Source organism: Myotis myotis, unplaced genomic scaffold, assembly GCF_014108235.1.
Source record: "Myotis myotis isolate mMyoMyo1 unplaced genomic scaffold, mMyoMyo1.p scaffold_m19_p_18, whole genome shotgun sequence".
Classification (NCBI taxonomy): Eukaryota; Metazoa; Chordata; class Mammalia; order Chiroptera; family Vespertilionidae; genus Myotis; species Myotis myotis.
This window is the reverse complement of record NW_023416322.1, coordinates 41,276,257-41,300,813: the sequence shown is the minus strand read 5'-3', so window position 1 is coordinate 41,300,813 and position 24,557 is coordinate 41,276,257. Positions and strand designations below refer to the sequence as shown.

The following is a 24,557-nucleotide window of genomic DNA, read 5'->3' as shown; positions in this document are numbered from 1 at the left end:
GAGGAAAGGGCGTCTGGTGAGCAGGCTCATCTCCCAGCTCTGCGGAAAGGGCTGGCTGACCCAGCGGCCACCGGGCACCCCGCCAGAGCACAGCTCAGGAATGTGGGCGAGCATTTGAAAACCTATCCCGGAGCAGGCGCACCCCGCCCAGAGCGCGCTGGCCTCCGCCGCGACCAGTGTCCCTTTCACTTGCTCCTTCGCCGCTTGTCCCCCCGCCCCACCTCGCTGACCGCGGGCCTGGTCAGTCCGCTCCAGCCACCACCCTAAGCGACGCAGGTGCACACACAGGAAGCGCACTCATTTCAAAGAGCTGCGGGCACTCCCTCCGAGCCCCTTCGCTCCGGGTCCTGCAAACACCCCGACCACACGCTGGGCGAGCAGCTTTCCCGGGATGTTGTTAGTGTCCTGACACCCGGGCCTGCCCTGTGGGTCATCTTGCCAAGCATCCTGGTCAGAGTCTCAAGCCACAGAGACACATAAAATACAACAAACCTAGAAAATGTCTCTTTTCTGGGAGCCCATTACATTCATGGTTTGAAGAACAAATGGATTCCCAACATCTGTGCCATGATGTGTAGGACGTAGAAGTGCTTCGGGAAACCTTTCCCTAAAACACTGCCCAGCCCGACCGCTGGCTCATTGGTTGAGCATTGACCTATGAGCCAGGAGGTCACGGCTGGATTCCCGGTCGGGGCACATGTCCAGGTTTTGGGTTCCGTCCCCAGTTGGGGGTGTGCAGGAGGCAGCCCATCAACAGTTCTCTCTCATCACTGATGTTTCTATCGCTCTCTCTCCCTCTCTCTCTCTGAAAAAATATATATTTAAAAAAGAAAAAAAACTGCCCAAAGTAACCAGAAAATATAAGCAAATATAATTCTTTAACTGCCAAAATGTCTGACTCCATACCACTTACATTTTCACATAGTTACTATGCCTTTGATTCTGAATGTCACTGTGAAATAGAGCCTATATGTTCATTAACTTCCTATGCTTAAGTCTAACTCGTGACATAACAGCAAAATAACTGTTTTTATTACTAGAATATGGCACCGAGTCATTCTGATTGCACATCCAAACGATAGGCTTTCTGTTCCTGCGATGAGCTCTCTGCCAGGGGAAATGGCGAGGTGTGGGTGACGCACCACGTTTTACGCGGCTAAAAGGAAAATCACTCTCATTCCCCGCCAGGCTGAGAGCCAAGAAGGCAGCCCCTCGCTGCCGGAATCACGCCACACGGCTCGCTCTCCGTGTACCGGCCAGCCCGTCCCCATGGCCGGGCAGTGACCAGGCCGCATGTGACTGACACTCCCGGCGAGGGGGCTGGGAAGGGCAGCAACGCCCTCTGACAGGGACCGCCTCTGTGTTACTGGGCACCATCGTCCACCAAATAAAAGCAAATTAAAGTCCAGGTGAATTCTTTAAAAAGGCGACAACTCAGGCTCACGTGGTGTCTTGGATTTCAGGAGATCAGCCCTGACCTGTGGGGATAACACGGACTGTGTCTGCGGGAAAACGTTTCCACAGCAGCTCAGCGGCTATAATTAGAGGCTGAGAGGACGCTCTGGCTCGCTGGGTGCGTTGTCCACGTGCCCTTGAACTCTGAGAGGTCAACCCAAACACCGTGACCTGGGAGGAGGGTGTCGCTCACTCCCGTGGTTTGCAAAGGGTGCTCCGTGCATCCCGGGTGGTCTGGCTGAGTGGATAGAGTGTCGGCCTGTGGACTGAAGGGTCCTGGGTTCGATTCTGGTCCAGGGCCCAGGCCCCAGCTGCAAGCCTGATCCCCAGCAGGGGGCGTGCAGGAGGCAACCGAGCCATGATTCTCCCTCATCATTGATGTTTCTATCTCTCTCTCCCTCTCCTTTCCTCTCTGAATTTAATAACAACATATTTTTTAAAAAGAAGGGTGCAGAGAAGGAAAAGGCCAGGTTTATTCAGGCAAGGGGAGGATTCTTTCTCTCTGAAGTGTGCCCGTGTTGAAACTCCTAGATTTGAGAGGGGTCAGAGGTCAGGGGCTGTGGACTGGCTTAAGGAAACGTCTCTGTGTCCCCTGACTCAGAAAAAGGCCCTGCGGGAGAGCTGGCTGCTGGACGGCGTCGGCGGCGGCGGGAAGGAGCAGGAGGAGCTGAAGAGGCAGAACCAGCAGGACCAGCGGCAGATCCAGGCGCTGGACCAGAGCATCCTCAGGTAGGGCCTCGCGGAGGCTCCCAGCCGCCTGTGTTCCGATTTAGTCCCCACGCTGCAGGGGGAAGAGCCGTTCTCACGTTTGGGGACAACGTCGGATCTTCCGTTTGAAATTTCTCATAGAAACTAGGGAAACACACCAAGGGGAACCATGGCGACGGTGCTGTAGATGTCCCTGCGCCTAGCAATGCAAGAGGGATTCGTCAAGTGCAGATCGGTGACGCCGCCGACGTGCTCATGCACAAGATAGCAGCACCGATAGCCTTTAGAGCAGCGCTTCTCACCCTGTGGGTCGCGACCCCTTTGGGGGCCGAACGACCCTTTCACAGGGGTCTCCTAAGACCATCGGAAAACACATATATAATTACATACTGTTTTGTGATTCATCACTATGCTTTAATTATGTCCAATGTGTAACAATGAAAATCCATCCTGCATATCAGATATTTACATGATGATTCATAACAGTAGCAGCATTACAGTGATGAAGTAGCAACGAAAATAACTTTATGGTTGGGGGTCACCACCACATGAGGAACTGTATGAAAGGGCCGCGGCGTTAGGAAGGTTGAGAACCGCTGCTTTAGAGTGATTGGCAGCTTACAAACACCGATGCGAAGCTAGAAGCACCTTCCTGGCCCATGGCAGGTGACCAAACAACAGGCCTTCGCAGCCCCAACCCCCGCCCGCCCCTGAGGACGGGACAGCTCTACAGGTGTGCTTCTGCTGCCCCCCTCACATCGCCCAGGCCTCCCTGGCCACACCCAGTGCTGGGAGGAGAAGGCGCTGTGGGAAGACCTCACAACAGTGTCTCTCATCTACTTCCCCAATGATTTGGGCACAGGCAGTGACCTCCTTCCCCAGGCCCACCCCTGCCCATCACACCTGCTCAGTGCAGCCGGCAGCTTCTGATCTAACCAAGCTTTCAATCACCTGGGTTTGAAATGAGGTAAAGGGTGTGGGGAAAAATCGGAAAGGTCAAATATACGATAGGATTATCAGTGTTATCACAAAAAAGAGACGGCATGGGAGAAAGAGAGAGGAGGAGGAGGAGGAGGAGAATGTATTTTCTAGCCACTTTAGACAGGGTGTCCCCAAAAACTGTATACAGACTTTAACAGCTGATAGCTCAATTTAAAAAAAAACATATATATATATATATATATATATATATATATATATATATATATATATGTTTTTATTGATTTCAGAGAGGAAGGGAGAGGGAGAGAGAGAGAAACGTCAATGATGAGAGAGACTCATTGATCCCCTGCCTCCTACATGCCTCGGATTGGGGACCAAGCCCACAACCCAGGTATATGCCCTGATCTGGAATCAAGCCCTGACCTCCTGGTTCATAGGCTGACGTTCAACCACTGAGCCATGCCAGCCAGGCCAGCTTCAATTTCAACAAGGAACTCCATGATGTAGAAATAGAAAGGTGAACGGATTTTGTTGCTGGTTATGGTTTAGCCAAATTTAAGTCATTCTCGTTCCGGTCCACGGTGAACCGCTACCTAAGGCTCCCATCGACCTGCACGGGACAGTGTGTGCCTTAATGAGAGGACCGTCTCCTCACAGCCAGCCAGCCACGCCCCGCATCACATTGCAGCGACGTAGACCAGCCGCTCCCCTGCGATCACGTGAGAGGGGAGAGAAACGGGGGAAAGGGCCAAAAGGGAGACACAAAACACCCACCACTTGTTTCTTCTTAAATTCCCCGTTGCCTAGAAACACTCAAGAAATTAATCCGCGGCAATTACAGGAGTCAAACCGTTCCCAGCATGCTTCTCGCTCTCCGTGTTTAACTCATTGGTTTACCAGATTTGCAGCAGTGCATCTGTTGTTGTTTTTAATTTCTCAGATATTCTGATCATTTTTAATTTAGGAGATTTTTAAGTTCAGCAAAAGGAGCTAAGTAAATTCATTTTCCAGGAAAAAAGGAAGAAATCTATTCACCACCACCCCCCAAAAATGCCTAATACATGCCTAGCACATAGCATGAGCATGTGACTGCACAGCTTAATAAATGAATGGATGAAAAAAAATGGATGATGAAGAGACAGAAGGATGGACAGATGGATGGATGGGTGGATGCATGGATGGATGGATGGATGGATGGATGGATAATGGATGGATGGATGGATGGATGGATGGATGGATGGATGGATAAATGGATGGATGGATGATGGATGGATGGATGGATGGATGGATAATGATGGATGGATGGATGGATGGATGGATGGATGGATGGATGGATAATGGATGGATGGATGGATGGATGGATGGATGGATGGATGGATGGATAATGGATGGATGGATGGATGGATGGATGGATGATGGATGGATGGATGGATGGATAAATGGATGGATGGATGGATGGATGGATGGATGGATGGATGGATAAATGGATGGATGGATGGATGGATGGATGGATGGATGGATGGATGGATAAATGGATGGATGGATGGATGGATGGATGGATGGATGGATGGATGGATAAATGGATGGATGGATGGATGGATGGATGGATGGATGGATGGATGGATAAATGGATGGATGGATGGATGGATGGATGGATGGATGGATGGATGGATGGATAATGGATGGATGGATGGATGGATGGATGGATGGATGGATGGATAATGGATGGATGGATGGATGGATGGATGGATGGATGGATGGATAATGGATGGATGGATGGATAAATGGATGGATGGATGGATGGATGGATGGATGGATGGATGGATGGATGGATGGATGGATGGATGGATGGAATGGATGGATGGATGGATGGATGGATGGATGGATGGATGGATGGATGGATAAATGGATGGATGGATGGATGGATAAATGGATGGATGGATGGATGGATGGATGGATAAATGGATGGATGGATGGATGGATAAATGGATGGATGGATGGATGGATGGATGGATGGATGGATGGATGGACTTAGAAAATATCGATGTGAGGGACCAGGTGAAGACTAGACAATGACTTGAACATTAATGAACTAAAAAGAAAAGTCTTGAAATTCTAAGCTTCTCAAAACACCTCTCTTTATATCCTTTAACTTTTCAAAGTGCTTTTGCGTTCAAAACAGTGTAAGGAACTTGAAGCATAAATATGAGACCACCCGCCGAGGGGACACAGACCTTGGGCTCTGGATGTGACTAAGGAAGGAAGGAAGGGGTAGGGGGTGTTGGTTTCAGTGACCCATCCCCCAGGTCCTGGTCACAAAGAAAGAAAGGCAGCCTTGGTTGGCTTGGCTCAGTGGGTAGAGCATCGGCCTGCAGACTGAAGGGTCCCAGGTTCAATTCCCGGTCAAGAGCACGTACCTCAATTACAGGCCCTGGTCGGGGTGCGTGCAGGAGGCAACCAATCTATGTGTCTCTCTCACATCGATGTTTATCTCTATCTCTCCCCCTCCCTTCCACTCTCTCTAAAAATCAACGAAAAAATATCCTCAGGTGAGGAATAACAACATAAAAAGGAAGTTCGAGGGCAGAGACTCATGGTGAGGGAGGAAGGTGTGTGTGCCAGGGGCGCAGGCTCACTCATTCCCCGGAGAGCTCCATACCCCCCCCCCCACCCCAGACGACGGCCTCACAGCCTTGCAGTGCATCTCGTCCACCAGAGTCAGATGTCGCTCCGTCCCTTTAGACCACCCACGACTAGCGGGTCCTTGTGGGTATCTGTGCTGCATGAAGCTAGCACATGGTCTTCAGAGAATGGGGTCCTGCTCTGGGCGTGCAGTGAGCACAGTGAACACTGGGGCGAAGCGAAATGCAGTGGCCGGGGAGCAAGAAGACAGTGGCGGCTCTGTTACCCGGAGAGAAAAATGTGAGGGGTGACCAGGACAAAGCCGGCGATTGTGTCCAACACAGAGTCAGTGGCTACAGGCGTCATTGAATGGGTTGTGTCGTTTCATTGTGTGATTACAAGTAGTTTATTCACTAAAAATATTCTTCCCTGCCACTTAAAAACAAGGAAAGAAAAAGGCTTTCCAAACTGAAGGAGAGGAACATCTGTGGTTAGCTTGCCACGCCCTGGGCACCATCGTTGAAGGCCCCTTGGGAAACTCCAGTCCCCTACGCAGAGGGCAACGTGAACTATGATTACACGTATTTAGGTCTTATTAAATGCCGGCACGTAGTACGTGGTTCCCAGCAGGACCTAATAAAAAATCGCACACCCAGCCCAGCCGGTGTGGCTCTCGGCCGTGTGGCTCAGTGGTTGAGCATCAACCTATGAACCAGGAGGTCACGGTTAGATTCCCGGTCAGGGCAGATGCCTGCTTGCAGGCTGGATCCCCAGTAGGGGATGTGCAGGAGGAGCCGATCCGTGATCCTCTCTGATCATTGATGTTTTTCTCTCTTTCCCTCTTCCTCTCTGAGATCAATAAAAATATATTTAAAACACACACACACACACACACACACACACAGCCTCTGCCTGCCAATGCGTTTGAGAGGCCCCCAACCACCCGTCCTCCACGCCCACCTGCAGGGTATGCGTTCACGGCCACCCACGTGAAGCTGCCTGTGTAACCAGCACAGGGAAGTGCCCGGCTCCCTGCCAACCAGGTGGGTTCCTGCATTCTGACGGCCGAGGAAACCCTTCCCATACAAAATCCTGTTCTGACGGAGAGGCTTTGCTTGCCCCCTAAATGATTCTCTCGTGACATCGCCTGCCTGCCTGGCAGCCTCAGACCATGGTAGCATCCCCTGCCCATCAGATAATGACTAACGTTTACGGCATTCTAGCTGGTGACAAGATTCCCCGCGTTCCTCGAGCGTCACTGGGAATTACTCAGCTTTTCCAGGCCTCCGCTCTGTCCCCAGTGCTCAGGGCCGACGCACACTTGTTTCAATGTCATGGAGGGTTATCTGAAGCCGCCGGCCGTGTGCGACTGCTGTTCTCTTAAAGGTTCAGGATTAGACGCAGGAGATCTGGCTCGAGGCAGACTCGCGCTTGCCCTTTGCCAAATGCCCTTCAGTCCCCTGGCGCGCTCCCCGGGGCGTGCGGCCGCTCCGGTGAGTCCGCTCTTCCTTATTGCCGCTGTCCGCAGCCGGCAGGCCTGGCCGTACGCGACTCCCGCCCTCCCTCCGTGCAGAGAAGTGCCTTGTCTTTTCCCATAGACTTTCGTTTCAGCTGGTGAGGACGTGTGCCTGCCACGTCGTAAGTGCTTATGAACGTTTGTTAAGTGTTTGATGGAAAGTATCGGACCCGTCTTTAAAACAATAAAACAAAGCAGCCCACGTTCGACTAGCCTACACTCTCAATTTTATGGAGCAGGTGTGGCTTGACATTAGCCTTGGCCAAACGATCTCTAAAGATAAAATATCTTTACCGCCGACCCATTAGGAACCATCCGCCGCCCATCACAGGTGACCAACCCCCTTCGGTCAGGGTTGCCTGGCCCAAGCGTCCGCTCTGTGCACTGAAGGGCATCGGCGAGGCCAGGGCTGTACCGTTACAGCTTCTCCCCTCCTTCCCCCCAGCATCCCCACCACCCCCACCCCCCCCACGGACCGGAGGCATCCGTATTAACTAGCTCATGACAATACAAAGCATCTCGGATTTGACGGGTCATTCAGAAACATGTAAATTCTTTACCCACCAGAGCAAAGACTGAATTATCTTTTTTCCATTTTTACTGGTTAACTACCCCAAAATGCAAGACCTGCCTGAGCAATTCTGCAAACCAATGAGGCCGGGGGGGGGGGGGGGGTCGCCTCTGTCCGGCTGGGAGTCATTCCAGGGGACGCGGGCAGGAGGCGAGTCACCTGATCTGCCTGTTGTTACTCTGCTCCCCCACCCCACCCCCCAAGTGGTCCCTTGGTTGCGTGGCCACCGTCAGCTCTCCACTGCCACCTCCGCATTCCAGCCTGGGAAGGGAAGATAAAGGGAGGACAAACACCTCTATTTTAAGGATATGACCTGAAAATGGCAGAGGTCGCTTCTACTACTGTCCTATTGGCCAGAATTTAGTCACATGGCACCATCTAATGCAAAGGGGGCTGGGAAATGCAGTCTGTGGCCAGGTAGCCAGAGAGACACGTGAAACCCTTACTGAGAGAACAGGAGCACTGGGGGTGAGGTATTAGCAGGTGGCCAAACAGACTAGTCGCTAGCCCGTTCCTTCATTTATCGCACGGATCGCATTTATTAATCAAGCACCATCCCATAACTATTACAACAATCCTGGCAATGTTGGAGCGCATTTTGGTTTTCTATCGAGAGCAGGATTTTCAAGGACAGGGTGTCCCTGAAGCTATATTAGCACCCCTTTGTTCCAAAAGCATCAATATTAAAATTGATCATAAGAGCATCGCCCCCATACGTCAAGGTTTCAGGTTGGATCCCCAGTCAGAGCATACAAAAGAATCAACCAATGAATGCATCAACAAGTGGAAAAACAACTTTTTAAAAATATTTTTTTGTTGATTTCAGAGAGCAAGGGAGAGGAAGAGAGAGACAGAAATATTAATGATGAGAGAAAATCATGGATCTGCTGCCTCCTGCACGCCCCCTACTGGGAATTGAGCCCGAAACCCGGGCATGTGCCCTGACCAGGAATCGAACCGTGACCTCCTGGTTCATAGGTCACACTGAAGCACTGAGCCACACCAACCAGGCTACAACAACAAATTGATCTCTCTCTCTCTCTCTCTCTCTCTCTCTCAAATTGATTGATTGATTGATTGATTGATTTTTTTAAATTTTTAATTGAAGATTGACTCTCCAGATGGACCTGGTAGGTTTTCTCTTTCCCTGGAGCTGTCGGAGCCGGCCCTCCCCCCAGCAGACATAGAGGAGAAGGGACAGCGAGTCATTACTAAGGAACACCTTTTAGGTCACACCCTGTGCCCGAGGCTTGCAACAGGACCTCATCTACCTCCTCCAGAAAGCCCTCTGGGAAACTATGACCCCAAACGAGGGAGCTGAAGCTGGGGCGGTTCAGTAACTCCAACGGGCGCCAGCTTTGCGCGGGCTCCCTGTCTGTGTCCGTGGCCAGAGCTGGGGGCGGGGGGGAAGCGAACCTTCACACACAAAATCACAAAATAGAGGCAAACCACCAGCGGCTTCCCAGTCTCCCGGATCCCGTGGGGGAGAAAGGAACGCAGCTCCCTGGCCCAGAGGCAGGGTCCAGGGTCAGGGGTCACACTGCTCAGCACTCGGAGCTGAACTCAACACCTGCTGGAGGCCACCTGCCTGAGAGCCTGTGAGTCCCGGACTCCGGCGCCGTTTGTCCAGCTCCGGGTGTGTGCTCTGTTCCACTCGCACCGCATCCGCTGCCCGTGTCACTCCTAAGCCTCCATCACTTTGGACAGCGTCGTGTTGAAGCAGAGAAACTCCTTGGCAGGGGCCTCGCCACCAGCGCCTCCCAGGACCAGGCTCGGCAGCCGAGGGAAACGGCGAAGCCAGGCCTGACTCCTGGGCGGAGGACGGCCCACCCAGCGGAGAACGGCTGCCCCGGCAAACCCTAAGGAAGGGCCGGGCAGAAAGGCTGCTTCCACATGGGGCTGGGCCCCACCAGCATTTCCATCTTCTCTCCTCATTAGCATGAAAAGTCGGAAACCCTGTCCCACCGCTGAGCGAGGAGGAGGCCTCTGCCTAAAACCCGTCTTACAGGCCTTGCTCCCACAGAGGCTGATGAGACAGGAGTTAGGAGCTCAGGCTCCGAAGGGAGGGTGTAGGGAGGGACTTGCTTCCCAATCCCGTCCTGCTCGGGCCGGGCCTCCCGGCCAGGGACCTTCCGAGGGCTCAGCTTGCTCATCTGTGCGATGGAACCATCGCAGGGCTCCGGGCTGGTGGGAGGACCAAGCAGGCCTGGCACAGGGTGACGCTCATACATGTGGCACGTGGTTCTAGTGGCTGGCAGGAGGTGCTGTGACATAGGACACGCGTTGCTGAGTTTGTTTTCTCCTGAGCTGCAGTCTGTCCGGCCCTCATGGCAGCCTGTCGGTTGTGTTAGCCCTTGCTTAACTCCACCGGCAATGGGGGGAGAGAAATGGACCCTGAGCAGCAGAAAAACCACCTTCCGAAATGACCCCTTCTTGGCGCATCCAGCGTTATGTTCTGTCCTTTTTCGAAGATAAAAAACTGCAGCTGTAATGGGACTGGGGACACTGTCTCGTGATGAGTAAGGGAGGTTGTTACCAGGCCACGGCACGAAATGAAAGCTGCCTGCTCTCCCCAGGGGACTCTCGAAAATAACCCTCCTTCCCCAGCCAGTGGCCATGGAGAAGGTGGACTGCAGGCACGGACAGCACCCCAAGTCCTCTCTCAGATCCTCTGTTATCTAAACTGGCACCTGCCCCTGCCCACCACCTCTCAGGAGCTGGGAGGGGCTCACGCGTCCATCGGCCCTGCCTCACAGCCCGGGAGGCACCAGGAGGCCAGTTCTCTGTCCCCACCGCCTGGTTCTCGCAGCCTGAGTCAGCACTCCCCCCGCCGCAGCTCCACCCGGGAAGGTGATACCTCCTAAGGAGGGGATGCGGCAATTACGGAAACTCTAACCCATCGCGGAGAGAGAAGCAGTGAAGGTTAGGGAGCCGTCGCCCAGTGACCTCCCCCAAAAGGCCCCAGGTACAAACAATTTTAGTTTTCAGTAGGGAGGGTGTCCCCCCAAAATGTCTACACACACTCTGAATAATTCCAAAGGCAGTGCTTATTAAAATACATCTCACTTTCAGAATTGATCTATCAGCTGTTAAAGTGTGTGTACCCTGTATATACAGGGTATACAAATATCTAAAACTAAAATCTTTTAAATATATACACACATATGAATATGTATGTGTGCATATGCATGTATACACATACTTTGAATAATTACAAGGATGTATATAGATACATATGTGTGTACATATACATGCAAATATCCTATATAATAAAGGGTAATATGCAAATTGACCCTAACGGTGGAACGACCAGGAATGACCGGTTACTGTGATGCGCACTTACCACCAAGGGGCAGATGCTCAATGCAGGAGCTGACCCCTGGTGGTCAGTGCACTCCCAAAGGGGGAGCTCTGCTCAGCTGCAAGCACAGCCGCAGTGGCGGGAGCCTCTCCTGCCTCCTCCACAGCGCTAAGGATGTCTGACTGCAGCTTAGGCCCAATCCCCCGGGGGAGTGGACCTAAGCTGGCAGGTGGACATCCCCTGAGGGCTCCCGGGCTGCCAGAGGGTGCAGGCTGGGCTGAAGGACCCTGCCCCCTCCCAAACAAGTGCATGAATTTTTATGCACTAGTGTGTGTGTGTGTGTGTGTGTGTGTGTGTGTGTGTGTGTGTGTGTTTGCCTTCTTCACTACACCACAACACAGCTCTCAGGAAACTGAAATCAGAACCAAGGATCATGCCCAGGGCTGGGATACAAAGGGTCCTTCCCTGTTAAATAGCTATGAGTCTTGAATTGAGCTTAATAATTATAATGTTCTAAAGTGTTGACTGGCTAGAAAAAAAAATTGCTATGATTTTTTTCCAAATCATTTATGTGGAGATGTGAGTACGAAACATTGGCGAACTGCACATGCACTGTTCCTTCTGTTCAACTTTAAACTTAAGAGTCTTTGTCCAAGAAATTCCTCGGTTTCGCTGGGAAGTAACATTAGTCATTGCAATGAAGACCCTGGGGCAAGGGCCAACCACTTCACCCAAGAATTCCTTTTGCCCAGAACACATGGTAACCTGGCACTGAGCACTGTTCAACCAAAGCTGGGTGTCGGGTGCCTCCCATGGGCCCAAGGTGCTGTGTGGTGGGAGCTGCGTTCTCAGACGGTACCTGGATACTTGCATGCCATCGCCCCAGGAGAGGGGGTACAGGGTGGGGGGATACACTTGAGAGCGACGCATTTGTCCTGCCGCAGCAATAAAACGTCTCTCTCTTTTGTTGTCAGGCTTGAGAAAGAGATCCAAGACCTGGAAAGGGCGGAGCTGCAGATCTCGACTCACGAGGAGGCGATTTTAAAGAAACTGAAATCCGTGGAGAGGACCACGGAAGACATAATAAGGGTGAGTGCCTGGATGAAGCCTAAAACCAGATTTCCCCTCCAAGCGGGTCCACGAGAGCGTACCATTCTTCAGCGCATACCCACACTCAGAAGCGATCTTGTCAACTGTATTAACCTTAAAGAATTCTTTTTTTTCTCTCTTATAGTCTGTGAAGGTGGAAAAGGAAGGAACGCCAGGAGGTACGTTTCTGAGCATTCTCGTCTGTCTCATTCAGATGTGTTTTGACAAGCCCACTGACATGTTTCCATGACCGTCCATATCCTCCAGCTGTATTTTGAATTGATATTAATTTTGCAGAGTCGATTGAAGACATCTATGCTAATATCCCTGACCTTCCAAAATCCTACGTCCCTTCCCGGTTAAGGAAGGAAAGAAATGATGGACTAGAAGACGATGAGCAAAATAGAAAAGGTACAGGAGGGATCTGCCTCCAGGGGCAGCTCGCGCCTTCAGAGCTTTGCAAGGTCACGTTAGCCACTTGCTCTGCCATCTACGCGCCCAGCTTATTCAATGGTCCGTTTCACAGACTCCCATGAGGTCTGGGGTCACCTACACAGGTAGGGGTAACCGGCCAGGAGTTCAGTCCAGGCGCTCTATTCCCTAGCAACGAGGTAAGGACGGAGGAGAGCAAGGCCGACGGGAACAAGCAGCTCTTGAAAGCAAAGCTCCTCAACTCGAAAGCGTCTCTCCCACCAGGTCCCACCCCATAGACACACTCTTGAGTGACTAAGATCCTCCATCAAACTAGAAACACTCCCCTTGGGCAGGCCAGGCGTAGTTTACCCCCATGGGGGCGGGGGAGGGAATGCGTGGCTTCCATAAAACAATGCTTCAAAGCTGCTGGGGAAATGAAGTTCTATAGGGGGAAGCTTTGCATTTTAGACCAGAAAGGGCAGGTACCAGCCCTTCGCTCATTCATTCAGCAACTGTTTAGTGACTGCGCCCTGCATGCCCAGCTCCGTCCTTGCGCGAAGAGCACAGCAGTGAATAGCACAGCAAGAGCCCGGCCTCGGTGGCTCAGTGGTTGGCCGTTGACCTATGAACCAGGAGGTCATGGTTCCGTTCCCGGTCAGGGCACATGCAGAGGGTGTGCAGGGGGCAGCCGAGCAATGATTCTCTTTCATCATCAATGCTTCTGTCCCTCTCCCCCTCTCCCTTCCTCTCTGAAATCAATAAAGACATATTTTAAAAATAAATAAATATAACAGCGAGAGCCGCTGCCCTCATGGAGCTGACATTCTAAGGGAGAAAACAGACAGACATGAGGTAAATAATAAACTATCCCGCATCAGGGAGTGAGGGTGCTGGAGAGAAGGGTGAAGCAGAGACGGGAGGGGTGGGGATGAGGGCTCTGCCATTGTCGTCAGGGAGCCGAGGCTGGGAGCCGGGGGCGATGAACGAGACAGGAAGGCGGTGGCTTCAGAAGGAAGGTGGGGACCACCAGCGGGAGCCTCGCCGCACTGCCATGGTGCCCACCGTCCTATTAGCTTCCTGACACAGTTAAAACGGCAGCTACGGGACCTCGCTGGGCCCTGGCGGGGCCCCAGCTCCCCCATCAGCAGGCTCGCTCCAGTCCGTGGTTGCAGGACCGCTGGCCGCTCTATTTTTAGCCCTTTCTCCACTTGAACATGGGAGTGAAAATGAGAAGCAGCGTCCGGCCAGAGGCGAGGCCTGTGACCCCAGCCCCCTCCCTCTTCACGGCCAGCTGGACAGTGACGCGAGCTCCCCTGGCAAGGGTGTCAGGAGTCCTCTATGGTCTCCCGTGGCTGCGAGGTCCCTGAGCAGCAGGGGCGGGGGGGGCTTAACCTGACACGGGACTGAGCGAGGCCTCTGCCTCTGGGAACGCAGTGCGGAACACTTCTCCCAGCTCACGAGGTCTGTGTCCTCCCAGTGAGTCATGCCAAAGAGCATAAATCCACCTCGTTGGGTTTGTTCCTTAGAAAGAACATAGCTTTGGGTGCCCGGTGAAAAGCCTGACCATCTGAAACCACCTGCTTCTCTCCTCCAATCCTTCCCACTTTTCGCTGATGTCACCCATCCTGACCTAACTCCCATCTCACCACAGTCTTGGTCACTGTGTAGTTGATGAATAAAATCAGAAATGCACAAACTAGACCATCAGAAGGGACCTTCATGTGTGTGTGTGCGTGCCTGCGTGTGTGTGTGTGCATGTGCACGTGTGTGTATGTGTGTGTGTGTTTGTGTGTGCGTGCGTGTGCATGTGCGTGTGTGTATGTGTGCGTGCGTGTACGTGTGTGTGCGCGGACATGTGTGTATGTGTGTGTGCGTATGCGCGTGTGTGCGTGTGCGTGTGTGTATGCCATGAGAAAGCAGGCTCGTGTACGAGAGGAAGCGGGAACTGATCGGAGATGGGCTTTGTCTCTGCAGCGCTGTACGCCATGGAAATCAAGGTGGAGAAAGACCTGAAGACGGGCGAGAGCACGGTCCTGTCCTCCATCCCGCTGCCGTCGGAGGACTTCACGGGCGAGGGGGTGAAAGTGTACGACGACGGGCGCAAGTCGGTGTACGAAGTCAGCTCCGACCACCCGGCCGCGCTCAACGGCACAGACAGCCTGGGGCCCGTGGAGGTGGAGGACCTCCTGAGGCAGGCGTCCGAGAGGAGCTCCCGGTCCCCGACCGAGTACCACGAGCCCGTGTACGCCAACCCCTTCTGCAGGCCCGCCACCCCGCAGAGGGAGAGAGCAGCCCCCGGGCCCCCCCTCCAGGAAAGGAGCCAGAGGCAAGCGAACGGACTGGGAGGCGACAGGAACCACTCCGTCCACCACGTGGACAACGGGCTGTCGGGGGAGAGGGGCGACCGCTGGCATCCCGACAGCCCCCCTCGGCCGACCCCTCACCCGCGCCGATGGGTGATTCCACCAGCAGAGAGGCTGCCGGCTGCTTGGGAAGGAGCCGATGGGACAGACGGGCCTCCGGGCCAGCAGGCGCCCTCCCCCAAGGCCGGGCCGGGCCCCAGAGGAGGGCTCGCTGGGAGGTCTGAGCACCAGGGCCCTTCTCCCACGTGGCAGGGGGCCGAGGAAGACGTGCGCTACAACATCATGCACTCCCTGCCTTCTGACATGGACGGCGCGGAGCCCGTGACCATGATCTTCATGGGGTACCAGCAGGCAGAAGACGACGCGGAGGAGAGCGGGGTCCTGACGGGCTATGACGGCGTCATCCACGCGGAGCTGGTTGTCATCGATGAGGAGGAGGGCGAGGGAGAAGCTGGGAAACCTGCCCCCCAGCCCAGGGCGCACGGTCAGGCGCCCCAGCCGGCCAGGCCGACACCTCTCCCCAGGAAGAGAGCGGAGGTCAAGCCCCCGGACCACGCACGCCACCCTTCTCCCCACAGACACTCCATGTCGCTGAGAGAGCAGGAGGAACGCCTGGGCAGCCCCGTCCGCCCGCCTCCACACGCCGCGCCGACGGCCGGGGACGGCACGGAGGACCCGTCGCTCACAGGTAATACGCGGGGCCGGGCTTGCCGCTGCTGTGTGGTCATGTGACAGCCCGGTCCTCGGTCGTTAACAAACCCTCTTGCTTTCCGCCTTTCGGACCATCCCACAGACTAACACACACTAAGATTGATCATTAACCCTGATTTCACTGTCACCCAACGTGAGTCAGTCAATTCAAAAGATAACAAGAAATGGGTTGGTTTTTTTTTAATCGTCGCCTTATTTGGGTATTGCACTGGCTGACATTGATAACTTGAAATGCGCCTTCTGTAGGGTGTGTGGTCCTGTGTGTGAAGGTATTTAGATCACTAATAAGTTAGCTCATTAATGTCGTATCTTTTCGCTCCAGAAGCCGATGCCAGCTACTTTTGTGTGCCTCTGTGATTTTAACTTCCTGCATACACTAACAAATGGCCTTATTTTTGCAAGAAAGAACAAAAACAAATTTTATTTTTAGTGTGATATTTTATCACTTTGCTATACCTTCTTTCTACTTTTCATAGTTTTATTAACTTTACTTCCTTAATTTTTCTATATTTTAAAATAGAATATCACTTTATCTAGCGGACATTATCTACAACATTTGATTTTGCATAGCCTTCCCTAACTCAGCTCATTTATTTTCACCATTTTCTATATCTTTGCACTTCTCGTTCCCTGTACAGTTTTATGGCTGCCTGTCTCTCTTAGCATCGAGTGGAAAACCACACTCTTTTTCTACAAAAGCGACAGCTCTTCAAGTTTAGATTCCTTGGTAGCACTTGACTAGGGTTCTCTACTCACCATTTACAAATACTAAACAAGAATCTGACAAAATCAATGATGAAAGCTGTACTTGCCTTGCTAAAGATGTAGACCACATACCCAGGCATATTGTAAGGGACATATATAAAGGAGACAGTCATTTCAAATGTCTCTAATAGAAGAATTCTCACTAAAAAGCAATAACTATCGCACTGCCTGTTTGGCTCAGTAGATAGAGTGGTGGCCTGCGGACCGGGTTTGATTCTGGTCAAGGGAACATACCTTGGCTGCAGGCTTCTCCCCAGCTTGGGCCCTGGTCGGGGCACATGCAGGAGGCAACCAATCGATGTGTCTCTCTCACATGGATGTTTCTGTCTCTCCCTCTCTCTTCCACTCTCTCTAAAAATCTATGGAAAAATGACCTCAGGTGAGGATTAAAAAAAAAAAAAAAAGCAATAATTATTGAGTCCCAACTAGTCTAGCAAGCAGAGCCTGACCATTCTACAGGAGTTTGCTAGTGCCTGGACCGTTCTTCTTCCTCTGCACCCGATAAACCCAGCCTTGGTTTGCCAATAACACAGTGAAATGGGTCTCTTCCCATCTGTGACCTCGTTCAATGAGGCTCATCAGCTGCACACTTACTCATCTGAAGCATTTCTAATCTCCTGGCGACTGGACACCTTCATTATCTTCCTAAACCCTGAACTCGATTCCACAAGCACCAAGCGTTGCATGGTGTGTCCCACACGATGGAGACCTGCTATCAGTACATTCCTTTCCCTTTCAAGAATGGGCTTTGTCTGCTGAGCAAACTTTGCATCTTGAATTCATTTTTAAAACCACACGAAAGACTTGGGATCGGGGAGCACGCTGTGTATGGCCGGGAGCTGTGACATGACCCACCCCGAAACCTCCCACTTTTTAGTTCGGACGTTAACGCCTCCTGAACGCCCCGACCCTCTCCCCTACCGTGTCCACGCCCTGACCTCAAGGAAAAGCCAGGAAGTGAGTCATGCTTCCAGACACTCCTGGCACTGAACTAACTCGGGAAAACAGGAAGCACCCTCCAGACCGAGGAACAATGCAAAGCCCGCGCCATCGGGCGGAGCATCTCACAAACAGGAGCACCGAATCCCTCCCTCGCCCGTCGGGACGCGGCCGCGTGTCGCTGCTCTCTAACTCGGCGTGTGGCTCGCAGAGCTGCTCTGCTGTGAGTGGGTCTTTTCAATAAGCACATCCCATCACCCATGCCCTCAGGGAGCCTCTGTGGGCATAGAATACCCAGCCCCTGCTTCACAAGCACCGAGTCGGTTGAACTTCGCCACCCACCCCCCTACCATGCCATGGTTGGTGTTTGAGAATTCACTTCAGTCAACCCCTTTGCTTATGGAATAGGTCCCCGTCTACATATCGATATTTCTGGAAGGCATCATAGTTAGGAATTTTTCTTCTCTTCATGTAAATGTTGTCATGAGAGCCTGAGCGAACAGCGATTGTGAACGTGGAAAAGAGCCTGGAGGAGGAAGAGAGATGGGAAAAGGTGGAGGCGGGAGATCCTAGAGACAATATTTTTCAGTCAAAACTTTGAGCAGCATACGACACGACAAGAACATGTCGGCATAACAGGGTCATGGTCTAAGACAGCGATCGCCACCCGGTGGCCCGCGCTCCACGGGTGATTGGTGAGGTCCGAAAGGCTGGCGACCGCTGGTCTAAGATACAGCGCAGTGCCAGACCTCCCGCCAGCAAGGGGCCCCAGCAAGCCCCTACCGGATGTCACCAACCTCCCCACCAGCTGGACGGCTGGCTCTCTTTGGCATCCTCACCAACTTGGACTTGGACTTCTCCTGGCTCTGTTCTCCCCTTAGATATGTCAGTGACGTTTCAGGATGAGGAGGTGGGGAACCTCAGCTCCGGGGGATTCACAGGCTGCCGGTGCCCATGTGGCCAACCTGTGCCAACCATTAGGAGCCAAGGGATCCTGAGAGTGAGGGGCAAGCTCTCTCACCAGGTTCAACCAGCCAACGCCATGAGCCTGCATCGCTGTGGGGAGGGGAGGCAGAGAGCAGAGAGGAGCAGAAAGGAGAGCTGAGAGCCCGGGTTGATTAGCTGGGCACCTCAGGGCCTTCCCACTGCCCACGCGCCCTGGCCCCACACATCTACCTACTTGACACTCACGCTACCTATTGCCACAGGAGCAGAGAAAGGAATTAGCACACTCTAACGAACGAGAATTCTTTTCCCCATTAAGGAATAGGAGAGTGAGAAACGGGACTGAATCACCCCACTCCTGAGCCCTCACACAGCTACACGTCCTCTAAGAATTTCACTGGATGTCATGTACGCTGTGTTTGCTCTACTCATTTTTCCAACCTTTACAGAAAAAGGTTCCTTCTAGTCCTGAGTCTGCTTCTGCCCCAGGTTAACAGTCGCTTGTTATTCCTACTACCCTTTTGTGCTACTAAAACAATGCTCACATTGTTGGACAAAACCCTCTCCGTGGACCTGGCCCTGCTCCCCTTTGGGGATGGGCAAGAGAGAGGGCCACAAAGCCACGAGGAGAAATGACAAAGCTTGTTCCGCCTCCAGCTCCCTCCTGCTGCGAGAGGACGCGTTCTCAGGTGGCACCTCCCAACTTCTCCCAGCAACAGAGACCACCCTCTTGGTCTGATCCCAAATTCAAGGGACTGTTCTTGACCCCGTCCACTAGAAATAACCATTCCCCTTCAGGCTTCCGGGGAAATACTACTCTTTTGTTTCACTTAGATGCGACCATTTCATGAGTGAAGTGACAATAAACACGATCATGGTTTTGTTACAGTATTGGATCCTATGTGTGAACAAGAGCTTCTTAGAGGTGTCGTCATTCATGTCATTTGTTAATGACAACTAATCACAGATGGCTGAGAAACGAGAGAGCATGCCTTCCCTTTTCTATTTTTTTTTTCATTAAATAACATTTTGCAATCAGTTAACTAGCTCTGTCACACGTGACTGTCATAACCGGTGCCTTGCAAGCCTTTCTCAACTCTTGGAAAATGTGGGGGAGCAGCTGAACTCTGAGCCCTAACTCTGGAGGGCGTGGTACCAGAATATCAGACGCGTCTTATGGATTCTAACTCGGCGTGTTATGATTACTCCAACTTTCATTACTGGTTCACATGCTTTCATTATAAAAAATTTTGCTTTTGTCACTCTCTATGCAAGAATGGAGCCCCTCGGTATAGTCAAGTTTGATGAATTAAAAGATAATGTAACCATGAAATAGACTTTGAGTCGATGCCTTTTTTTAGTTGTGCTTAGCTCAGGAATATGCACAAAACGCAGTCATTGACCTCGATGGAATTTATCGATAGCCAACAGTGAGGCTGTGCGCTAACCCTACATTGACTCCACCTTTGCCTTGCTTGCTGTGCTGATTTTTCTAATCTTTATAGTAACAGGCTCCTTCTAGTCTGACCCTGCTTCTACCCTGAGTTAATCATAGCTTATTATTTCTACTATCTTTTTGTGCTACTAAAACAATGCTCACATTGTTGGACAAAATCATCTGAGGTATGTTTCAAACTTTCCTGCATTCTATGAAATGGTCATTTCGAGTAAAAATTAAGATTTCTGTTTATAACTCTTTTTCTTCTTTAATTTGCAGCTTTAAGGATAAGAATGGCAAAGCTGGGGAAAAAGGTTATCTGAGAGGTGTACCATCTACATAAACATACTCCGGAGAAGAAACTACGAAATGTTTGCCGCTTTCTCTCCTGGATACTGTGTTTCTTTCTTTTTCTTTTCGATCCAAAAAAAAAAAAATTACGATTATATCCATATTAAGCCATGTGAGTAAGCAGTAGCCATTATTTGTAAAAATATATATATATATATTGCAAAAAAGCTGGGAGAACGAACACTCAGCTTTTCCAGTTACTTGACATGATTCAGTGGGGGTGAAAACCAGAATATTTTTATTGTCTTGATACCAAAGCATTTCTAATAAGAGCTAATTAAATTTAAGAATAAAGTTATTTAAAATAGCCTGACTCTATTCGATTCACTGATATTGTAATTTTGCGAATACAAATGAAAGATCATCGGGAGCCACTGTCCCTTGTCACAGAAACATCCATCTTTAAGTCTGACACGTGACCGGGCCTTCCCAACCCACCGAGGCTGTAAGACAACCACATCCTCCGCTGGGGAGAGACTTCAGCCCTTGGCACACGTCCAACAGGTGTGTGCGATGGTTACCCTCACATTTGGGGACGGGACTGGGATTATCTTGCCAGTGTGCGTGACTTTACAGATGGTAACTGACATGTTTATTCTTCTTGAAACATCACCCTTTCTGTCATTCAATTCAGTGTGAGCCCCCTGGTTCAATGACTGGGTACGACCCAAGGCTGGTCGATGGAGGGCTTCCCCTATTCTCAGAGGACACAAATCTGGTCTCAGGCTTGGCCGATGGTGGTGAACAAGACAGAATCCTGCTATCAACATACAATGAGAATGCGTGCAGCATGCATCCCTAAGGATTCTTGCTGGGGCATGACTCCTAATTTGAAGAATAGTCTGATGCCAGTTCTCTCCTACTCCACCCAACACCCTCACACCCACGCACACGCATCCTCCCCTGATCACGCCCACGCCTGGCTCCCAGGTCCTGTGAGTCTTCCGGTGAGTTTCCCTGCTGAGACGATGAGACCCAACCTCAGTAGCTGGGAAGTAGCAGCAGCAGACCCCACGGACCAGCATCACCCTGAGAGGCATCGGCCTCAGATGAGTTCTTTGTAAAAGCCAGCTGGTCTCGAGGAGGAAAGAGCTCCTCTGCTGTCTGGAATGTTCTAGAAAATCTGGGGATTCGAATTTCAGAGACACTTTTATGCAAACACCCCAACCCTGGGTCCCATTCCTTCCCCCTCTTCCCTAACCTTAGCCCTAACCCTGACCCTCCTGGGAGAAGTCGGAGGTTGGAATGCAATCTTTCCTTTTTCTCTATCTCCTTCCAGGATGTGCTCTGTCATTTTTGCTTTCAAGGGTTCCGCTATGACTGCATAAGCCTGCCTTCAGGTTTTCCTGCGCGACATGTCCCCCTGCGTCGGGAGTCAGTAAAGTTATCAAATTTGGGGATTTCCTAGTCGTTAGATCCAGAGCCTCCTCTCCTTCTGAGAGAATACCACGCAGGTTGTCATTCAACAGGTCCCTGGGGTTCAACTGTTCTCCAAAAGTTTTTCGTTCTTCTCTTCAAAGAGATCGTTTCTATTGATCGATCTATCTTCAAATCCACTGGCTCCTTTTTCTCTGCTGTCTCCATTCTGGTATTAATTCTATCCAGTGAGACTGTATTTGTTTTATTGAAGTGAAATTCACATAAAAATAATTTTTAAAATATACTTTTATTGATTGCAGAGAGGAAGGGAGAGGGAGAGACTGGGGATTGAGCCTGCAACCTGGGCATGTGCCCTGACCTGGAATCGAACCGTGACGTCCTGGTTCATAGGTCAACGCTCAACCCCTGAGCCATGCCGACCAGGTCAAAAAATAACAATTTAAAGTGAACTATTCAGTAGCATTTCTTACATTTGCAGTGTTGTGCAACTGCCACCTCAATCTCCAGAATACGTTCATCACCCCAAACTAAAAATCGTCTGTGCATCATGCAATGACTCCCATTCCCTCCGCCCCACAGGGAGGCAGACGATCAATAATGCTCTCTTATCACTGATGTTTCTATCCCTCTCCCCCTCTCCCTTCCTCTCTGAAATCAGTAAAAACATATATTTAGGAAGAAAAGAAAAAAAAGGAATGGGCCCCAGGGAAGGTCAGTGACCTGCTCACAGACCTGCAGCTTCTAAGCCTGCAGATGGTCGGAACCGGGAGGGAGCCAGCCCCGCCCGAGCGGTGGGCAAACTCACGTGCTTGGAAGGGCTCTAAGAGGAGGGTAGTTCTGAGCCAGAACCTGACAAGCTGGCTTTTGCCAGAGCGAGAGGAACCGAAAGGGCATCCCAGGCAGGTGGCCAGCGGTGACCTGGGCCCAGGGGTGAGCCGTGGGGGCTGGGCCAGGCGGAAAGAAGCGGACGCGGACAGGGACGGCGTGGGCCCTCATCAGCTGTGACAAGAGCTGAGAGGAAGCGTCCTTCCTTTCCCTCTCTCCTGGGTTATCTCACACGGGGACCTGGTCCTCTCTTCCTGCTCCACCAGAGTAACAGATCCACAGAATTCCAGCCAAGAGCTGCACGTGCCCCAGAACTTTCCGGCGGCAGGTGCCGCACTGCGCCCTGGGCGGGGCGGGCGGGACGTGGAAGGACGAAGCTCACTGGCCACGCGTTAGAGCCCAAACCCTGATGGAAACCATGCCGGGACTGAAGTGAAGTCATGCATTTATTCACAAACTTTGCCGCAAGCTCCCTGCGCCCTTAAGACTGATGACCACAGACCAGAAAATCATAAACACAGAACAGGCTCGGCAATCAATGCTCCCCAGCCACAGTCCTCTAGAATTAGTTTCATTTTTTTCCCCAAAAAACATACTTATTTGTATTGTATAGAGGAGCCCATCTTTAAGATAAACAAGCACCTGTGATTCTGCTCACTCCCGGACAACATCGCTAAAGACAGAAAGACATGTTGTTTAGCAATCACTGCTATCGAAAGAAATGTGTGTGTGTGTTTTTAAAAAGACACCCTGATCGTTTATTATAAAAATGGAGAGAAAGATTGAGAAAAGTGACGGTAGGCATTTTCTTTTATTTTTTTTTAAATTTATCTTTATTGTTGAAAGTATGACAGATGTCCACTTTGTTTGCTGTTATGCATACAAGTTCCACGGTTAAACTCTCCCCAACTACCGCACCCCCGCCTTCCCTCTGAAATGCATCCATCTGTTCATGGTTCTGGATCCATTTTGTTCATCAGTGTATTTTGTTCATTAGATTCCACATATGGGTGGGATCATGTGACACTTGCCTCTCTCTGACTGGCTCATTTCGCTCTGCATCACACCCTCCAGGTGCCTCCATGCTGTTGCTGTTGTAAGAGTTCCTTCTTACCATTCCTAGCAGAAGCATCCTGACTTGGTATTGCTAAAAAAGTTTCATCAATTAAGATTAAATGACAAAACCTTCACTGGGCAACTCTCAATCGATCAATGCTATATCCAAAGAGCACCCACAGATGAATCCGGGAAGAAGAAAAACCGACCATGCACATCAGCAAGTTCACGTACTGAAAACCAAACACACCGAGGTCCCCCTTCCCCTTCAGAGGCTCCTTCCCTGTCACATGCAGAACAGAACTGACCGCGAGAAAGGCACTAGCCTTTAAGCCCCTCAGAGGTGAAAACCGGTGAAAACCAGGTTAGCATACATTTCATTTTCTAGGCTTAAAAAACTTATTTCTAAACATACATGCAAAAGGAAGGGTTGGGCTGCGAGTAGCCGGGCACTTACGGAAAAGTCACATCTCACCCCTACGCTGCTTGTGAGAAACTCCACTAAAAGGAAGAAAAACAAACCTCCCCATCACTTCACCCAGTGAGAGGCGCCGGAGACATGGCCGAGGCTGCCTTACACCCGATAGAAGTCAGGGCCTCGGGCCAACCAGAAACGGTAACGTAATCAGAGCAGCTACAGAAGTGAACTGTGCGCCCTGCACTCTTATTATTTTCAGAGTGTCCACTGTGCTTGTGTCCTGTGCCGAGGATCGCTGTGTTCATCGGCCACAGGGTCAGAGGACTGTAAAGGGAAATATCAAACTGTTGTTACAAATAATCACAGGGAAGAAAAATCAAATGAAACAATGGACTTAATTTCAGTTTCTGACGCAAAATACCGACCCCCCCCCCCCCCCCGCCCCCAAAAAAAGGCAGGATTTTTTTTCAAATGAAGATCAAGTCAGTGGATTTTAAGGAAAATACGTCCATGATGTTATCTAAGTTCTGAAAAGGAATCTTGGCCCAAGGAGGCAGGAACCAAGCTGTACTTTGGTACAGCTGGTATATGGCGCCCCCCACTGGCTAGGAGTCCTCATGGCAGGTATAAAAGGCAGCCCCCAAATAGGAAAATGATTGCAGCAGGAAGGAAGATAACTGATTATTCCAGCTCATTAGAGCACCAGGAGTTCCCAGCAGAGCAGAACCCCACACGGCAAGAGAGGAAC

At 51.3% G+C, this 24,557-nt stretch overlaps 1 protein-coding gene across 2 annotated transcripts in view; it reads left to right on the top strand.

The window, feature by feature from the left end:
- PALMD (palmdelphin) overlaps window positions 1–20,437 on the top strand; it is a 38,192-nt gene extending 17,755 nt beyond the window's left edge. The window contains exons 3-8 of one of the 2 annotated variants that reach the window (XM_036342838.1): window positions 2,057–2,184; window positions 12,090–12,204; window positions 12,350–12,383; window positions 12,502–12,615; window positions 14,593–15,669; window positions 20,059–20,437. In XM_036342838.1, coding sequence (XP_036198731.1) covers window positions 2,057–2,184; window positions 12,090–12,204; window positions 12,350–12,383; window positions 12,502–12,615; window positions 14,593–15,669; window positions 20,059–20,102 — 1,512 coding nt within the window. In that variant the 3' untranslated portion in view covers window positions 20,103–20,437. The remainder of the gene's footprint in view (window positions 1–2,056; window positions 2,185–12,089; window positions 12,205–12,349; window positions 12,384–12,501; window positions 12,616–14,592; window positions 15,670–20,058) is intronic. The other variant, XM_036342839.1, reaches the window with a different exon arrangement.
- The last annotated feature ends 4,120 nt before the right edge of the window (window positions 20,438–24,557 follow it).